Source organism: Hemicordylus capensis, chromosome 2 (assembly GCF_027244095.1).
Source record: "Hemicordylus capensis ecotype Gifberg chromosome 2, rHemCap1.1.pri, whole genome shotgun sequence".
NCBI classification, from domain to species: domain Eukaryota; kingdom Metazoa; phylum Chordata; class Lepidosauria; order Squamata; family Cordylidae; genus Hemicordylus; species Hemicordylus capensis.
In genome coordinates, this window is record NC_069658.1 from 43,515,349 (window position 1) to 43,535,493 (window position 20,145).

General features: G+C 43.4%; 1 protein-coding gene across 8 annotated transcripts in view; it reads left to right on the top strand.

Annotated features, from left to right (window-relative positions):
- The window catches only part of MAST4 (microtubule associated serine/threonine kinase family member 4), a 443,961-nt gene that overhangs the window by 888 nt on the left and 422,928 nt on the right, over positions 1–20,145 (top strand). The window contains exon 1 of one of the 8 annotated variants that reach the window (XM_053288785.1): positions 21–761. The exons of the other annotated variants lie outside the window; for them this stretch is intronic. Coding sequence (XP_053144760.1) covers positions 549–761 — 213 coding nt within the window. The 5' untranslated portion in view covers positions 21–548. Of the gene's footprint in view, positions 1–20; positions 762–20,145 lie in introns of those variants that run through there. 8 annotated transcript variants of the gene reach the window in all.

A 20,145-nucleotide genomic window follows, 5' to 3' on the forward strand; every position in this document is an offset into this window, starting at 1 on the left:
GTGCGGCGGGGAGCCGGCCTCGGGGCGTGTCTGTGCCGGGGTTAGGTGGGTGCGCGGGCACCTCCTCGCCACCCACTCCTGCCTCGGACGGGATGGTTGAGGGCGAGAGTGGAGACGTGGTGCTGCTGGCCGGGGACGCTGCAACAGCAGCCCTCGTCGCCTGCCCTCCAGGCTTCCTCCGCCACCTCGCAGGAGCCGCCCGTGCGGCGAGGCCAGGCCAATTTTGTGGCGGGAAGTGGGTTGCTGACCTCGCCTGCCGGCCCGGAGGAAGGGAGGCGTCGCGCACCCGCCGTAGCCGGCCTTCCTTGGGCTTGCCAGGCGGCGGCAGCGGCGCCTGCCAAGGGCGGGCTCCCTGCCCGGTGTTGGCTGGCGGGGTGTGGTGTGGTCTTGGTGTGCGCCTCCTGGGTTGCCTGCTCGGAGGGGTGCGTGCGCGCGCGCGTGTGTCTGGGAGTCTTCCCTTTTTGCGGCCTGCCACAAACGAGGCTTCCCCACCCCACTTCGGATTTGGGTCGGAAAGATTGTGACGGTGCCGCCTAGAGAAGAGTGGCATGCAGAGTTTCTTCCTCTGGGCGGGAGTTGGTTCATGTTCAGCCCGTGGGGGCGTGAGAGGCACCCAATGCTTGGCCTCTGAAGTGGCAGAGTGGCGGCTCGCGAAGGCAACTAACCCCGGGAGCGGGACCCAGGGTTCTTTTCCTCCAGCAGAGGGGTTGGCGTTAGAGAGGCTGTCTTGCTCCGCTGGAACCACTTCAGAGCTGCATTTGGTAACAGAGAACAGGGCCACGTGTCTTAAGTATCTCCCAAGGACACTCTCTGGGGTAGACGGGTCTGCCTATAAGACAGTTGCAGCAGGTGCAGCAAACAAAAACAGCAACAAAACTTGGTGGCACGTTGAAGGCTAACAGATCTCTTGTGATATAAGCTCTTGTGGACTTGTTTGTTTGTTTATTTATTACATCTATATACCACCCCATCCAACAGCTCTGGGCGGTTTACAAAACTTACATAAAAGTTAGTTTATGCCACAGTACATATACAATCCCATGCATTATATATTCAGAAGTAGGACCCATTAGGTTTGATGCAACAATCCTAGGTAAGCATGCATAGAATTCTAGTCCAAGTCTTTTAAGGTGCCACAAGATCCCTTCTGTGTGTATATTTGTGAAGAGGCGGTCCCTGGAGCTGAAGAGTTCCAAAGCTTTAAAAACACCTAAGGTGTATGTGTGTGGTTTACTTTGGGGACATGGCCTGTAACTAACAATTATGGATGTGAAGTATTTCCTCTTTAACTCTGGCAGAGAAATCTGCTTCTGTGCTCACAAGCTTGGCCACTGTCCTCTCTAAAGAAGGGATCTGCCAGCCAATTTGCTACTGGAGTAGGTTGCAAGGTTACACAAACATATTTAAAACTGGTTTTCCCTCTAGAGAAAGGCTTACATGGTAGGAAAATGGAATTTTTGTCCCAGTTCTTAATCCTGGCATCTTTTACCAAATGATAGGACTCAGCCCTGAAAGACTGAACAGTAAGTAAGAACAGATGGAGTTGGTCCTGAGCCAGGGGCAAACTGCAAAGAGTCCCTGTACCTCAGTGTATGTCAGTAGACAGATGTGAGCCCTAACATGTTTTCAGAACTGATATGTGTTGTAGGAAAACAATTTTTCTGTGGATTTTTGTTTTCTAAATATTATAGTGTAGCTGCTGTGACATGAACTTAGGGTCAAATGCTCATGTGTTTTCCCTTTTTAGAAGATCTATGCAGAATAGAGTTCTAGATCAGTGTTCCCTCTAACAGGGATTCCCGGATGCTGTTGACTACAGCTCCCAGAATCCCCAGCTGCAATGGCTTTGGCTTGGGGATTATGGGAGTTGTAGTCAACAACTTCTGGGAATCCTTGTTAGAGGGAAAACTGTTCTAGATTAATAGGTTGCTTTGCAAATGACAGATATGTTGCTGATGCATGTCTACACATGTTCTTTATTAATTTGGGTCTTTCATTTTTCTAAGGTCATTTGAGAGAGTGTTGTCTTAATGTGAAGTGTGAGCACTAATACTACTGCTGCTAATATTTTTTTAGTGTCAAGTGTGCTAGGCGGTGTATAGATCAGGGATTCTCAACATTGGGTCCCCAGATGTTATTGGGCTTCAACTCCCATAATCCCCAACCAAAGGCCACTGGGGCTGGGGATTATGGGAGTTGAAGTCCAATAACATCTGGGGACCCAATGTTGAGAATCCCTCATATAGATTGTATGAGCTTTCTGTACTAACGACTGAAAAAGGGCAGTATTTATATTTGTCAGTTCACCAGTGTTGATTTTTTTGGATGTTTGTGTTTAAAAACATGACCTCTTGAATTAATAAGCGGTTGGGTTGTCTATAGTGGGTCTTACTGTTCTTTGTTCTTCTCTTCTTTCACATTTCTTTTGCAGCACACATGATTTAATTTCAAAAAGACCTATGGTTACTGGACTTCTTTTAAAATTGAAGTGGCATTGCCAATTCTTTGGACACTTAAAAAGATGCTAAATTAGAATGGATAAAAAATGGTAGATCAACAGAATCCGGTTTCACTTTGGAGGAAGTTGTTGCTGATATCCTAATTTCAGTGTGCATTAGCAGCTTTTTTCCTTGGGTATAGAATTTTATACTATCTGCAATAATTATTGCAGTTTGGTCACTTTGCAGTTGGGTTTCTGGTATGCAGTTGCTATCATGTACTCTTCCTCAGTTTTGTTGCAGTCAGCAAACGTGCTCATGGCTGAAATTGAACCTTAAGAGTTAGCTGTGCAGGGCCTCTGATATACAGCATATAAACAAATTGATGTGTATTCAGCTAGAACAGAACTGTTTTTGGCTTTAACTAGAGTTCTCAAACTAGCTGCTTGAGAGGCCCTTCCTAAATCAAGGTAAAACTGTTGGGTCTGTCCATGATTAGCACAAAGTCAATAAAAAGTGAGTGACTGTCTTATTGGCTCACAGCTCTGTGGGCCACCTAAAAGTAAGTGTGTGTGGGTGGTGGAGAGGGAGGGAGAGGGAACACATCATTTGGGGAAATGTTTGCCCAGAACTTCTTTAACAAACAAATCTGGTGAGTGATCAACTTTCAGTAAATCTCAGTTTGGCAGTATATATAAATGCTGCTTGTCTCTGTATCTTAAAGTGGACTGGGCACAACAGAGAGAGGAACAGACTCCTACACTGTGGTGTATAATTTATTTGAGCAGCTGTGATGCCCCTGCTTCCCTTTAGTACCAAAGAGCATGTGGGTTTATTTATTTATTTATTCCATTTATACCTCACCTTTTGTCAGTTGCTCAAGGGTAATTAACAGAAAGATATTAGGGACACCATTTGGAATCTGCCCAAGAGGTAAGAGTGGAACCACTGCAGAGCAGTGCCTCCCACCCCCAACCCCTTCAGAAGGATACTGTGGAGAATAGTATTGAAAGCTGCTGAGAGGTCCAAAAGGACCAACAGAGTCACACTTCCTCTGTCAATTCCCAATTGGAGATCATCCATCAGGCCAACCAAGGCAGTCTCCATCCCATGGCCCACCCGAAAGCCGGCCTGAAACGAGTCTAGGTAATCAGTTTCATCCAAGACTGCCTGGAGTTGGGAGGCCACCACCCTCTTAATTACCTTTTCCAGCCATGGAAGGTTGGAGACAGGCCTGTAGTTACTCAGCTCTGAGGAATCCAAGGCAGGCTTCTTCAGATGTGGTCTAATAATTGTCTCTTTAAGGCAAGGAGGCATCTTGTCCTCCTTCAAAGAAGCATTTATGATCTCTACTAGGCCTTCTACCACAACCTCCCTGCCAGATAGTATTAGCCATGTCGGGCAAGGATCAAGAGATCAGGTGGTAGGCCACATCACTCCAAGCATCGTGGCCACATCCTCACGAGTCACAAACTGGAACTGATCCAGCCTAACCACATAAGAGGAGTTGCTGGACACCTCCGATTCAGACACTGCAGTAATTGTGGGGTCTAAATCCACAATTTAGACATTAAATTAGGATTGCAGCACTAATTCAGCAGCTTAACACTTCATCAAAGCCTCTTCATTTAAATATTGCAGGCCTGGTGGAAAAGAGAGGTCTTGAAGACTGGATTGGAGGTGGCATTATGAACTCTTCGAAAAGCTTTGGGACCACCACAAAGAAGACTTTGCTCTGTGTGCTTGTCAGTTGGTCTTCAGCCAAAGGCACCACATGGAGCATTCTGCCCACACCCCCTCAGAAATCCGCAATAATTGGGCAGAATCATGTGGCAATAGGAAGTCTTTAGTAGACAAGTGTCTAAACCATATAGACCTTAAAGGTATTGACCAATACCTTGAACTGAACCTGGAAACAGATGGGAACCCAGTGTACTTTACAGGGCCTTTCCCAGCAACCTGGCTGCAAATTTTGAAGCAGCATTTTGAATTTCTGAATGTTTTTCAAAGGCAATCTCAGAGTGCAATTGGATGTGACTAAGGCATGGGTGACAATGGCCAGATTTACTTTTTTAAGGAAGGGAAACAGCTGGCACATGAACTGAAGTGCTGCTAATGTGCTCTGGTTATAGTTGCCACCTAGTTTTCCAGGAGCATACCTGGAACCAGGAGAATCACAAAGTGCATAACTGTTCCTTCATAGGGAATATAGTGCCATCCAGAATCTGCTGAACCATCATTTGCAGATCAGCTCGCTTGACCTTCAGGACTTCTGTGTTATCAGGATTAAGTTCCAATTTGTTAAGTAGTTCAAATTCAGCTCACTACCGCCTCCAAACACTGTTTCAGCTATCCACTGACTCCCTGGTATCAGATAACATACTATGACTGAATATTTATTTATCGCTTTTCAACCAGAGGTCTCAAAGCGCTTTACATAGAAAAATGAATAATAAATAAATCAGATGGTTCCCTGTCCAAAAGGCTCACAATCTAAAAGAAATATAAAGTAGATACCAGCAACAGCCACTGGAGGGATGCTGTGCTGGGGTTGGCTAGGACCAGTTGCTCTCCCCTTGCTAAATATAAGAGACTCTCCACTTTGCTCTGTTAGCAGGGTGACTGAACTAACTGAGTGAGAGATAACTGTGTCTCTAACATAGTGTGTGTCCTCCACATATTTGTGACACAGCCTCCTCCAGAAGTTTCATGAAGAAGGTAAGAAGTACAAGGGATAGAATAGAGTCCTGCAGGGCACCAAAGGTCAAGGGGTCAAGCAGCAGTCCCCTAGCAATACCTATGAAAGGAGTTCTGTAAAGAATGAGGATTTAAAGCATTGGCTTTGAACTGGAGGATCAGGCCTTTCATTGGGAATAGCCTATCCTAAGAAAGGTTGCACCTTTCTTATATGTGTAAAAAATTAAGGTGTGACTCCTACAATGCATGTTTGGTAGGTCTTCTCAGAAAAAGTTGAAGACTACTGAGTTAAAACATAAGGTACTGTATTTAGAAAAGTCACTGCACTCACATGTAGCAATAAAGAGATTTTAGAGGAATTAAGTGGGTTAAGGTTAAAAAGACTAGCATAGGTTGCTGCTAATTAACTACTTATAGTTAAAGTCGTTAATTGAGCTGCCAGTTGTATAGGACTGGGCTGTTGGAAACATATAAGGTAATGAAAAAAGTGTACCCACAGCGACACAGTCCTCTAAGTGTGGTGTTTGTACTTCTTTCATAAACTAGTGTGCACTTTATTTTATTGATAAAATGTATTAGTTATACACCCTTTTCAGAGTAGCAGAAGTGATGTACAAACTTGACAAATGGATGTGTGCATATATTATGCTAAAAGGGAAGTGGGAGCACTATATGACACAAATATTTCAGAGATTAAATCATTGTGTGTGGGGGATTAAAACAGGTTTTTTTTTAAATTTAAAAGAAATGTTATCAGACCCCTGACAGATTTTTAAAACTGTAAAGACATGTTTTTAGTACTATTGCTGATAGTACTTGGGAGAAAGTATACACCTACTTGGGGAGAAACTGCATGCTGTGTGAGGTTTGACCAAATCAGCAAGGACCTGAAAACAATTACTACTTTGTCATTTTAGCAACTGTTTAAACTGGTACAATGATTACAGCATCGTTATGATTGCACAGAGTGCTTGAGAAGGAGGCTGTCTTTGCCAGACCAGACTTTTTAAATGCTTGCTATATATGTGAAAAAATATATTTGTGAATATTTATAAAACTGTAGTCACACTGTTGAAGTGTGGATAAAACTTGCTTCTTGTTTTTAATGTTGTGGGGTCATCGGCATTGGGGGACGTGGCATGTTTTAACCTTCTAAGCAGTTGCTTTGACTGTAGCTTTGTAAACATTTCCTGTCGAAGTCAGTAGGAGCCATTGACTTCAGTAGGGGAACAAAATGAATATGAGAATTGTGAGGACGTGTTTGTAGGGTTCAAGATTAGACAGATTTGGATATTGGGGCAAACTAACTAGATGACATTCACTGGAGACAAATGTAAAGTCCTGCATTTGAGTAAGAAAAATCAAATGCACAAGTAAAGGATGTGGGATTCTCATACACTGGCTTGGCCGCAGTGCATGTGAAAGGGACCTAACTGTCCTCTGAACAATAAATTGAGCATGAACAATAAATGTATTGCCGTGTGATGCAACTGCTAAAAAAGCTGGTGCAATCCTAGCATGCATTAGTGAAGGCTTAGTGTCCAAATCTAGAGAAATAATGACTCCACTCTATTCTGTACTGGTCAAACCTCACTTGGAATACTGTGCAATTCTGGGGCCAACATTTTAAGAAGGACATTGGTCTCAAAATGTGGGCTCCTGAATTCTTATTTTAAGAAAGACATTCCAGAATGGAATGGGTTCAGGAGAGAGCAAGAAAGATTGTGAGGGATCTAGAAATATGTTAGGAAGTCCTATGAGGAATGGTTGAAGGAGCTTGGGTATGTTTAGGCTGGAGAAGAAAAGACTTAAGAGGGAATACGATAGCCATCTTCACATTTTTGAATGGCTGTGATGCTGAATGAAGAGTGGACTTTTTCTCTGTTACTCCTGAGGACAGGACTTGAACCAATGGGTTAAACGTACACGAAAGCAGATTTATGCTAGTTTTTGGGAGGACTTTCCTAACTCTGTAAGAGCTGTTTGGCAGTGGAACAGTCTGCCTTGTGCAGTGGTGGGCTCTCTTTGCTGGAGGTTTTCAAATAATGGCTGAACAGCCCTCCTGTCAGAGGTGCTGTAGCAATTTCTTGCATTGGGCAGTCGTTGGACTAGAAGACCTCCAAGCCCCCTTCCAACTCTAAATTTTATGATTCAGTGGGAGAAGAACCATGAGATAGTGATTCTCCTGTCCTCTGGATTTCAGTTATTTATTTTTTGATTTGATTTGATTTATTTTATTTTATTTATTTATGTATTTATAGAATTTATGTATATATTCTGCAGAAGGGAGGGCATAACACATAGAAGCCCAGCACGACCAGTAACAGCAGTTGCCTTTTATTTATTTGTTAAATTTCTATACTGCCTTTCATTAAAACAATCTCAAAGCAGCTCACACAAAAGTTAAAACAAGACCACAAAAATTACACAAAATATCAGCTAGAATATAAAAATACAGATCTGATTAAAATATTTTAAAAAACAAGCACAATATAACCATAAAAGATACAAAGCAGCAGCAATAGGAACAATCATATAAAAGCCTGTGTAAAAAGCCAAGATTTCATATGCTTTCTGAAAGCTGTGATGGAGACTGAGGAGTAGATGTTCCCGGGAGAGCATCCCAGAGTCTGGGGGCAACAAGTGAGAAGGCCCTTTCCTGTGTGCACAGCAGCCAAGCCTCCCTCATTGTCGGCATAGCCCCCCCCCCATGACCTCGTCAAGTGGGCAGCAACCTTTGGGAGCAGGTGGTTCCTCGGGTATTCAGGAAAGTTCCGGAAGGAATTAGCTTTTGATGATGGCTTGCACTGCACAATATTTCTAGATGCAGCTTGTGGGGAGAAAGCATCTTTCTAGGATTCTAGTGCTTGGGCTTTTCTCTATCATTGTAATAGCAAGTACTATTCTTCTGCTTTGTATTTAAACAAGTAGCCAGTTCTCTTTGTATGTTTGCTTAGCGGTTCTTATGAACTACCATCAATTTTCCTTAATCTTGAATGTTGCAACTGCATTCTAAATTTGTTAAATAATTTATTTCTTCTTATCTGTTGTCAACCCAGATCTGAGCCATACTTGGTTATTGCTCACTGGAAAGAGAACTAATCTGTGTGTATTTTGAAATCACATTGAAAGCTACAGCTGCATTGTTTCTGAATATGTCACGAGTAAGAAAGATCACTAATACTGTGACAACTGAAATACTTTCCCTTCAAAGTTCGAACTGCAGGCGTTAGCAAGATTTCAACCTAGTCAATTAGATCTAATTACCTGCTCAAACATTGAGTTTCTGGAAATGCTAGGCGTTCATAATTTATTTAAAATGATTCTTCTGCTCTCTTCTCTTTTTTCCTGTAAGGAATAGAGCAAGCAACTAAGCTAAACTGTATTTAGATCAGTCTGCTGTCATTGCTGTCAACATTTGGTGGGAGAATGATTTTTAAACTTATTTTTAATATAGGGACATCTAACTAAAATAGGCTGAGCAGAGCATTTCCCCCCGTACTGGAGTTCATCAGTAAGGGATTAGTCACTGAGCATGCTCAAGACAGGCCGGAAATCAATGAAGGTTTGTTCCTTCCACCAGAGGGCGCCATCCCCAGTTCCGGTCCTGTTTGCTCGAGGCTCGCACGTAGAATTTTTGCTCTCCGGAGTTTTGGCAAATAGGACTAGACTTTCTGCTATCCCTGCCCTATCTCTTCCTTAGAGTGTGCAAGCGCAGGAAGGAGCTTGCCTTTAGGCCTTTTTATTTCTTTCCCAACCATCTAAAACAGATTTTTCGTTGCAAAATTTGGCTGATTGACTCCTTTTACTTTTGTTTTTTTGATTTTCTTTGATTGCCTGGGGATCACATCTTTTCTTTTGGTTTGGCACTCAGTCCCACCATGGAACCTGCCCACGCTGAGGAGGTGCTAGAAGGCTTGCTTTCAGAAGGATCTCTGCTCCCAGAGCAGTCTGCCCCACTCTTGCCGGCTATCTCTTCGGCATCTGTGGAAGCGCCGTTTATCACACCCATTCTCACTCTAGCACAGCCCTTACCATCGGGCTATCTCGGTTCACCCTGGAAAGTGGCAAAAAAGTCCAGGCCTTCTCTCCCGCTCCTCACATCTTGCCTCCTTTGCTGCCACAAGGATGGCAGCAGAGGAGCTAAAAAGCACACCACTATCGCCGGGTGTGTGACAATCAAGCAGGGAAGTGGTGGCAGGGGCATATGTTCCACTTCCTGTCTGTCTTTTTGGATGCTGGGCAGAGGCACACTCTTTAATCCCACTGCTGCCATCCTGGTGGCAACAGGAGTGCTGAAGGCCTATTCCTCTGAGGTGGCAGCAAGCGGCAACAGCAGAATTACTGAAGGCCACCCCTGCGATAGCGGCATGCAGTGACAGGAGTGGGAGTGTTGGAGGCTACCCCTCTCCCAAGGTGGTGGCAGCAAGAGCAATTAAGGCCACCCCTTGTGGCAGCAGAGGAACCCGGGCCACGGCAAGAACAACAACAAAAAGGTAAAAATTTCATGGTGCCTAGTGGTGCCACAACACTCTGGACCCAGGCCCCTGATCCTGCTGGGAGTCTATCTGTGAAGACAATTACAACCCTTTTGTCTTGGAAGTTTTCAGTCTTGGAAGTTTTCAGAACTTCAGTCTTCTGTGTTCCTCAGACTTCCATTCAAGTGTTAGGAGCCTCTTAACCACGTACAACTTGCTATACGAAAATGGTAGTAAACCTGTGGGCCTTATTATGGCTGTTAGGCATTATTTTGGCCTCAGCATATGAGACTGTATGTCTTTCCAGATGGCTAAAACTCTCATCCAGTTTCATAGGTTAAAATGAACAGTCTTCATTTTTATTGAAAATACGATTTAAACAGCTTGTAAATATAGAGGAGTGAATATTTAGCTGTAGGAAGATGAGGAGGCCTTTCCAATTGAGGTGGTACTTGGCAGAGGGCGATATGGGGGTGGGGGTAAGACATGCCAGGTGAGGGCAAGGCGTGTTGGCTATAGCAGCTCATCTTGCCTGAAGGTGTTGCTATTAAATGCTAGGTCTATAAATCAGGGTGGATTTGATTTAAATCAAACTGATTTAAATCATGATTTAAATCACGATTTAAATCACTAGCAGGGTGGATAAAAATAAAAAAAATCCAATTTAAATTTAAAAAGATCTGATTTAAATTAAAAAAATTGGATTTTTTTGATTTAAATCAGATTTTTTTTATTTTTATCCACCCTGCTAGTGATTTAAATCGTGATTTAAATCAAATCCACCCTGCTATAAATACAAAGACCACAGCCATCCGTGAGGTTATCCTAGATGAGCACATGGACCTGACATGCATTACAGAGACCTGGTTGGATGGCGGGGGCAGGGGGGGAGATATAAATCTTTCCCAATTGTGCCCACCAGGTTTCTAGGTGCAGCATCAGTCAAGGGCGGGAAGGTGGGGTTGCCCTGGTTCATCAAGAGACCATTTCCCTCACCAGATGTGTTGTCTGCCATTCTGACCAGTTCGAGAGCTTGCATGCTGTGATGGGATCTCCCTGCCTGAGCTGCTTGAGGTGGTCTCGAATGTGGTGTTGAGGACCCCACCGTTGTTAGTCTTGGGCGACTTTAGCATCCATGCTGAGGCCACCTTGTCTGATGCAGCTCGGGACTTCATGTCCTCCATAATGACCATGGGCTTGTCTCAACTGATTTCTGGTCCCACACATGTGGCAGGCCATACGCTTGCCTTGGTCTTTGGGTCAATGGTGTACAGTGGTGCTGCGTGGATAGTCTTTAATACTGTTGTCATGGACTGATCACTATCTGGTGAAGACTGGACTGAGGGTGGATCCAGTACACCTCCACAAGTGTATTGTACAGTTAGGATGGTCTGCCCTTGGAGGCTTATAGATCTTAATGGATTCCTGACAGTTTTGGGGGAGTCTCCTGCTGAGACAGTGGATGATCTTGTTGACACCCTGGCCTCCCTCTGGTATGAGGAGATAGGTTGGCCGATTAAAATGGTTGCGCCTAGGCATCCTCTCCTGACCCGTGGAGCCCAAGGGACTCCCTGGTATACTGGTCAGTTTGCAGATGATGAAGCAGGCTGGTAGACGGCTTGAGCGTCGTTGGTGGAAAACTCAGGTTGAATGTGACTGAACCCAGGCTAGAGTCAATATTAGGGCCTATTCTATGGTGGTGATGGCGGCAAAGAAATCCTACTTTTCCGCCACCATCATGTCTGCTCAATGTTGTCCAACGGAGATTTTTCAAGTGGTTTGGGGCCTCCTATGTGAGGATCCCAAAGACCATCAAACAGAACCCTTGGCAGCCCACTGTGACCAATTTGCATTACATTTTGCAAATAAAATCGCTTGCATACATACTGACTTGGATGCTAAGATGTTTGTAGTACTGGAACTGGATGTTGCCAATGTACCATCTGGTCTTGTTATATTGGATGGTTTTCAGACTGCTTGGAGGGCCGAGGCCTACCATGTGCATGCTTGACCCTTGCCCTTCATGGTTGGTGAAGGCTTCTAGGGAGGGACTGGGTCCATGGGTGGTGGGGGTAGTAAATGCCTCCCTAAAGCAGGAGGTAGTGCCCCCTCAGCTGAAGGAGGCAGTCATTAGGTCCCTCCTTAAAAGGACATCATTGGACCCAGATGACCTGAATAACTTCCAACCAGTTTCTAACCTTCCCTTCTAAGGCAAGTTGTTGGAGAGCATGGTGACGTCTCAGCTCCAGGCTGTCCTGGATGAATCTGATTACTTAGGTCCTTTCCAATCTGGCTTCTGACCTGGATATGGGACGGAAACTGCCTTGTTTGCCCTGGAGGATGACCTATGCCAGGAGATAGAGGGATTGTGACTCTGTGGAGTCTCTTGGACCTCTCAGCAGCTTTCGATACCATCAACCATAGTATCTTTCTGAGATGTCTCTCTGGGTTGGGATTTGGGGGTACGGTTATATGGTGGCTCCGCTCCTACCTGGAGGGTCATACTCAGAAGGTGGTGCTGGGGGATGCCTGCTTTACCCCCTGGGGTGCCACGGGATCTATTCTGTCCCCTATGCTGTTTAACATCTACATGAAACCTGGGATAGGTCATCCATTGGTGTGTGCTGCAGTGCCATCAATATGCTGATGACACCCAGCTCTACTTATCTTTTAACTCAGCAGACACCAGGGAGGCAGTGGATGCTCTGAACTTGGGCTTGGAGGCTGTTCTGGACTAGATGGGGGCAAACAAGCTGAAACTTAATCCAAATAAGATGGAAATGCTCTGGGTTGGTAAAACTGATCCTCCGAGTAGTGAGGTAAATCTGGTCTTGGACGGGATCACTTTCCCTCTGAAAGACAAAGTCCACAACTTGAGGGTGTTTCTGGATCTGACGCTGTCCTTGGAAGATTCAGGTGGCAGCGGTGTGCAGAAGTGCCTTTTACCAGCTATGGCTGTTACGCCAACTGCAACCCTGCTTGGAGAAGTCAGACCTGACCTTAGTCACTCATGCTTTGGTACCATCCAGTTTGGGCTACTACAATGTGCTCTATGTGGGGCTGCCCTTGATGACGGTTTGGACACTTCAGCTGGTGCAGAATGCTGCCGCAGGGATACTTGTGGGTACACGTCGCTTCATGAGTATCACACCCATCCTGTGGCAGCTTTATTGGTTACTGGTCCGCTTCCAAGCTAGATTCAAGGTGCTGGTCTTGACCTTTAAAGCTCTAGATGGCTTGGGTTTGGTGTATCTATTGGACTGCATTCACCCATATGAACCTGCCAGGGCCCTCCGCTCATCATTTCAGGCCCTGCTCATAGTCCGGTCACTGACAGAGATCCGGATGGCGGGGACTAGAGACAGGGCCTTTTCGGTTGTGGCCCTTCGGCTGTGGAATGCCCTCTCTGTAGATCTTTGGCATGCCCCCTCCCTCAGTGTTTTAAAAAAACTAAAACCACATCTTTTTAAAGAGGCTTTTAAATGTTTCATCTGTAGCTTATATCTGGTAGCTTTCTTAGTTTTTAGTTTTTTAGAATTCTTAGTTTTTAGTTTTTTAGAGTAACTTTTTATTTGAAATTTTAAAATCTGTAATTCTGATTGTGGTTTTTAGCTTGGATTTTTAACCTTTTTATCTTAATATGGTTAATTTTAGTAGCCTGATTTTACATTGTAACTATTCTATAAATATTTTAAATAAATAAATAAAGATAGTAAGTAAAGATTAACAGGCTTGAATCAGGTGGATGGATTGAGGTTGGATGAGATGTGGCTGAAGGAAGTGACAAGACAGTGCACGACCAGAACTTTCTAGGCTGTAGTTAGCAAGGACAGAGTTCTGTTAAGCTCTTGCTTGCTACTGGGCAGGGCTGGGCTAAACAAGGGTAGGTGCATAATGAGCAGCAAGGCTCAATTGGTTGCTCATAGAGGGAAAACTAAAAAACAACAACAACATATAAATGCAAAGATGAGGGGACAGTATACCAATTAACATATCTGGTTAGAGATTGGGGCAGAACAGGCATCACATTTGACTTTTCACTGTACCACGTAGCTGTTTACATCCTGCAGGAAGCTCACTGGCAACTGCAGAAAAGCTGCAACTTATTGTAGTTTAACTTAGTGCATTAAAAGATTTTGCAAAACCCTGCACACTAAAATTAGCTTTGGATTATTTTTCTTGCACTCTTATGTGTAGCAGGTTGTGACATTTTTAAAATGTCATATAACTTCTAAAAAAAACTATACTGAGATTAAAGTCCACATTTAACTGGTGTTTATAGTTCACCATTTATTACAGCATTTTGTAATAACATGGATGTAGCTTCTACTTAAAATTGTATCAATCTCATTTTCAGTGTGCATCTTGTAAAAAAAAAACCACACAACTAACCATGCGTGCATCTTTGACATTCTCAAGTTTTATAGTGGTGTGCTATTTGAGATAAGAACACCTGGGTTGTGAAAGAAAAGGTTGCTATCTCAAATGACTTCAAAAATGTCATCAATACTCCTTTCCTTGTTCTCTTGTAATCTGTTAGAAATGAGAGTGGCAAACAATTACGTTGGCAGCATCGTTGTTCAAATTAAATACAGGAACCTCTGAAGTTGAAGGCGTTGGACCCAATATTTGTATAATAGCTAAAAAGTACAAGTAGGATATATGAGTTTAGTGAATTTAGGATTTCTTTCCATATCACCAGTGATCCCACAGTCTTTGAATCCTTCATTAAGCAACCATCCCCAAACTGAAAAGCATTCAGTAGTTTTGAACATATTTGAAGGATCTGAGACTATGGTTTAAGACTGAGTGCTAAAAATTTAATGGATTGTTTGTGTGTGAGATTGTAAGAGAAAAGACAACTCTTTTATTTTGGTGATGGACTTAATCGGCTATTAAAATATTAAGTTCATTTTGAACCCTAGTATCTCAACTGGGCTCTTTTATGAATGCAGAACTAGTTCTTGTAGAGAAATTGCTCTAGGACTAAGCTGCTGTCTTTTTCGTCCTTTTTTCCATTTCTCAAAAAATACTGGCCAACACTCTAATGCTAGTGCAGCCACGTTGTGTCCCAGACGAAGACTCTGGCACATGTGGAGACAGCATGATTTCCCCTTCCTGCTGCAGCTGCCTGTGCCACCCGGAAATATGACCCTGAGCCTCATGGCAGCCATTAAAGAGGCTGAACAGGAGTATACATGATTAACATAATTCTCAATTAAGTACCCAAGTCAGATTACCACTCATGGGCTCTTCTTTCCTTGTGAAGTCAAAATGTCCTTTGGAATTCATACCACTTGAAAACTGTGATAGTATGTTATGTCTGAATTGGAGATTAGGAGTGTGATAAAGATCTTTGCTGTTCCCATGTATCTTGATGATAAAGATGCTGTATTGGATATAGAAACATGTGTGTCTTGTATTTTTATTGGCCAGGCTTTTGCTGTCTTGGGCTGGCTTTGAAATTCCACGTTACTATCCTTTTGACCAACAATTTCCATGCCACAGGAGAACAGATTGTGTGCTGTGGCAAATTAAAGGCTCTTGTGACCCCAAGAGCAGACTGCCTGCTACAGCTCTGCATGATTAACTGCTCTGACGTACTCAGTCCTATAAGCCTTTGGAGTGGATGATTCTGCTGTGACTTTACATCAGGTGTGGTAATTCAACCATTCCTCGTGCAGAGATGAAGCAGAACTGCCCTTATGTAATCTGCCCCTTCGATTGGCCTTGACACATTTTCTTTGGCTCTAGGAGCCTGCCCCCCAATTTAAGAGCCAGACAATGGACACTTGGCAATATTACTGGACTTGGACACTGCATGGGAGACACTGTTTTCTCTAAGGTGCGCGTGTGTGCTCACACTCAAACATCCAGGCCCCCGCGCAGCGGTTTCTGGTGGGCATGCAGTCTCTACCCGGCCCGCCACTGCTCCCCATCTGCCTGGCACTCCGTTTTCTCCCCTCCCTGGCTGGGAAGCATTGCCACGCTTTCCACCCTCCCCTCCCTTCTCCTCCTCCAGTTCCGGCTGCAGATCTCGTGAGATCTGTAGATGGAGCAGCCAGAGAAGGATGAGCGGCTCTGCCCCCCCGCCCCCGCAGCCCAGACAGAGCCCAGAGCCCATGAGTGGTAATCTGGAGCTGGGGGCAGGGTGGGGGGGGAAGAGGATGGGAGGCAGAGGCGGCGGTCCCCCCCTACCCCCGGCGGCTTCATTCTGAGAGCATAGGAACATAGGAAGCTGCCATCTACTGAGTCAGACCCTCGGTCCATCTAGTTCAGTATTGTCTACACAGACTGGCAGCGGCTTCTCCAAGGTTGCAGGCAGGACTCTCTCTCAGCCCTATCATGGAGAAGCCAGGGAGGGAACTTGGAAACTTTTGCTTTTCCCAGAGAGGCTCCATCCCCTGAGGGGAATATCTTACAGTGCTCCCATTCAAATGCAACCAGGGCAGACCCTGCTTAGCTGATGGGACAAGTCATGCTTGCTACCACAAGACCAGCTCTCCTCTCATCATTGCTTCATTCTGAGAGCATCTAACAATTAATTATCGTCAAACCACTTGCATTTGTGTGTGTGGTTTGAGGGGGGGTGTTATCCTTTCAGACAAATATGCAGATAATTCCTGCAGTACATTCCTACAAGTGCAAATTAACCTCTACTGGATTATCTCTCCTCTTCCTTCCTATACACTTTGACTTGGTCTTTCAGTTGGACATTGGGCTGGGGAGGGATGCAACCAGGCAGACATTTAACAGGTGTGTTTCCCTAATCATTTCCCAGAGAGGCCCCAGATGAATTTTCTGCCTGATGCATCTCTGATCAAGGCAAAGTATGGGTACATGGAGCCTAATTTTCAAAGCTATCATCATATACCAGACTGTACAAAGTCTTTACAGCTCATATGGCATGGAAGTTCAGATGGACACCTTAACTTGCAATTTCCACTCTTTTTAGAGCACAAGTGAAAATGTAAAGCATATTAAAACTTAAACCATAGGTTTTTGGATTACTGAATATAATCTCGCATAAAGTCCTTTTACATGCAAGGGTAGTGCCCTTGAGACAGACAGAGACATGCTCTTGCTCTCTGTGTCTCTCTCCCATCCCCCCCCCCGCCCCATTTATGCCTTAGGTTTGTAGCATGTCTGTGCTAGAGAAAGCTAACTGCTCTGTACTGTGGGTCAAAAGAAGAGAGACACACATTCCTTAGATCCTGTCTGGCTTCTGACCAGCATATAGAGCTAAGATTGACTTGGTAGATAATCTGCATCTTGTAATTGTTGGAGAAATGATGCCTTGTTGATCTGTAATTGGGCTTCTGTGGCATTTGATCCTATTGAATCTTCTAGAGGGACTGTAATGAGAAGTCATCAATATTAAATGACACTCATCTCTGAGAAAAATGAAAATAAGTATTTTACTTACTACTAAACAGTTCTTTGTTTTTAATATGCAAAGTAGTTTACAGTTTTTATTGCTTGTCTTGTTTATAGCCCCATGCAGTAGGTTACTATAATTCCCAGTTACTAAATCATTATGGAGAAAATAATAATGGGATAAGTTGTCCAGAGTCCCAGTTTGAGTCCAGAAATGAGCAGCAATTCAAACAGATGATTTCTAGAATAAAGTTCAGCACTTATCCATTGACCACAGTGACTTCACTAGACTTGCTTTCCATTTGTCAACATTCATTGTTGTGGGATGTGTACCAGTAATAATGGTACAAGGACTGACATCTGTTTTTCTTAGTTCATATATATTTAAAGTGCTGTGTTCCAGCTTTTGTTCACCAGCTGTAGACTAGTTGTTTGAGGCAGTATATAAATGTAATAAATAAATAGGAAACAACCTTGGAGTAGCTATACTACTTACTTTATTTTTCTTCCACCCTTTCTTCAAGTTGCTCAGGGTTGCTCCCAAGCTCTGTAAGGTGGATTAGGTTCAAAGATGGTGGTTGGCCCTAGGTCACCCAGTGCACTTCATGGTTGAACTGAGATTTGAGCCTTGATCTTTCAAGTTCTCATCTAGCACTCTAACTACTACACCACAACTGGCTTTGCAAACTGGCCGATTTAGATGATCTACTCAATAAAAGTTTGATGGATTGTAGTGTTGAGGTCACATGCTTTCCCTTCTCCTTTCCTCCACTCTTCGGTGTGGAGATGTGACACAAGTATCCTAGTTAGTTAAACCACAGCTGCTGGGTTTGGATGACATGCTGAGCTGTAGTTTAATTAGGGATCTTCCCTTGCAGTTAGGTGTGTGTGGTAGCCTGTAGACTTGAAGTGTTTATGATCCACCCCTACAGGAAAATGTGCAAGTATGGAAAATATAGAGCCTATTTTGAGCTTTCTGGTGATTTGTGTTTAAAAAAACAACTGAAGCCCCTACATTTCATGCACATGCTAAATAACTGCAAAAGTATGCAAGTAAATATATTTCTGCATAAGTATTGCAATTCTTCTGCAAGCATATGAAACCAAGAAAATTAATTGGCTGTGCTCACTCTGTGTCGTGTAAGGTACCAAGGAATCTCATTAGGTCAACCTTAGCTTGTTTTGTAGTTTTTGTTCCACTTAATTTCTTCTGCAAAAATAGAACTCGGGTCTGATGATTCTCATGATCATCAGCTGGAATCTCCCGTGGGATCTGCATCAAACATAATGGGAAGTATAGCTGTCTATCTAAAAAGTGCAGGATCATATTTGCAAAAATGGTAACACAACATGTCATCTTACAAAATGTAGCAGAGCTCCTACAATAGACAAACACAGCAGAGGGTTGTTTTGAGCCAGATTTTAGAATAGAATGTCTTTTTTCCATCTGTTGGGTCATCAGTCACTCTGTTCCCACAAGAAATGTTCATCTCTCTCTCTCTCTCTCTCTCCCCCACCCCACCCCACCTCAACGTCAGAGTCGCTATTATGAGCAGTTAGCATAATGAGAGAAACTATATTGTAATCATTCAATTTGATGAATGCATACCTGTCATCTGAATCTATAGCAGTTCTATTTTTTAGTTAGTGTGTATATGTGTGTGTAGTGATGACTACCCATTGCATTATGTATAGAACTGTGTGTAGCTAACAACGTTCTGAACAGCTTTGACATCTAGTTTAGTCAGGAAACTGTGGTCTTGGGTGAGAAAGTTCAGTATTCGGTGGTTGGCAGGCATGTGACAAGCTTGGCCTGTGGCTGTGTGTGTGGTGATAGTGTGGAGTGACGCACAAAAACCATCATTCCAAACAATGACTTCCATAGCATCAAATGGTAGTGTGAACAAACATGTCAAATCCCTGGATAATAGTGATGTTTCTGTGTAGCAATGGTAGTTTCTTAAAAAAATAAAACCCTGATGTAATTATCCCCGGAAATAAGCTTTATGCACAGATCGCTTATGTTCTTTGTTTACATTTTTAATAAGGGGCTTGTTGATAAATTTAGTTGTGTGCACTTTTGTTCTCCAGTTTTGTTGAAGTTGTGGTTCTGAATCTGTACAAAAGATCAATTTGTAGTACTTCCTAGTTAGCGGATCACAGAAGTTGTTGATGTTGCCCTTCCTTCATGGAGCTCAAGTATATAGTGGTTCCCCTCCCTGCCCATATTATCCGTGCAATAACTTTGTGAGGTAGGTTATTGGGTTAGGTTGATAGATAGTAACTGGCCCAAGGTCACTCAGCGAGCTTAATGGCTGAACAGTGTACATTGGTCATATGCATTTTAATGTGTTCTTGAAATAGAAGCCCAAATATAAAAGTATGAATTGACATCTTAGTAGAGCTACAGAAAATCTCAGGTGTCTCATTATGTAAGTGCTTAGAAATGAGTCTGTTTTGGTTTGTTGAGTTACAGTTTTAAAGTAGTTGTATGTTATTTACTATTATCAATATTAGTTAAGCATAACAGTATATTAACTTGCAGAGAAGTAGAATGTGTATAATCTAGAACATCTTTCAACTGTATATGTATGTCTCATGTAAACAGATATTACATGACTCTTAAAAATTCTAGAACAAAATACTGTAGTATGTTTAACTAGTCACACCAATATGTTAGTTGGAAATGTGTAATGAAATACAGTGTAATGAAATACTTGACCTTAAAGGCCAAGTTGAAGACCGATCATCCTGGAGAGAATCTGTCTATGTGGTCGCTACGAGTTGATACTGACTTGATGGCACTTAATCAATCAAAAATCTTCACTAGAAAAACACTGGCCACATGTTCCACAGCACAGCATGGGTGGTTCTGAGCCACCTGCACTGCTACAGGCTCCTAAGGAAGCGCTGACAGCCTTGCACAAGAGCATAGATACTTAAAGTAGGACGCCCACACTTTGGGAATGCTACTTACATTATTTCCAGTGTAAATAGTCTAGAGATGTACATATCAGATGGTATAAAAATATGATAAATAGTGCTCCTGAAGTGTGGGCACTCTAAGTATTTGCACTTTTGCACAAGACTGCTGGTACTTCCTTAGGATCCTTCAGCTCAGAACTGCCTGTTACTCCTTGGAACATGTTAGCCTG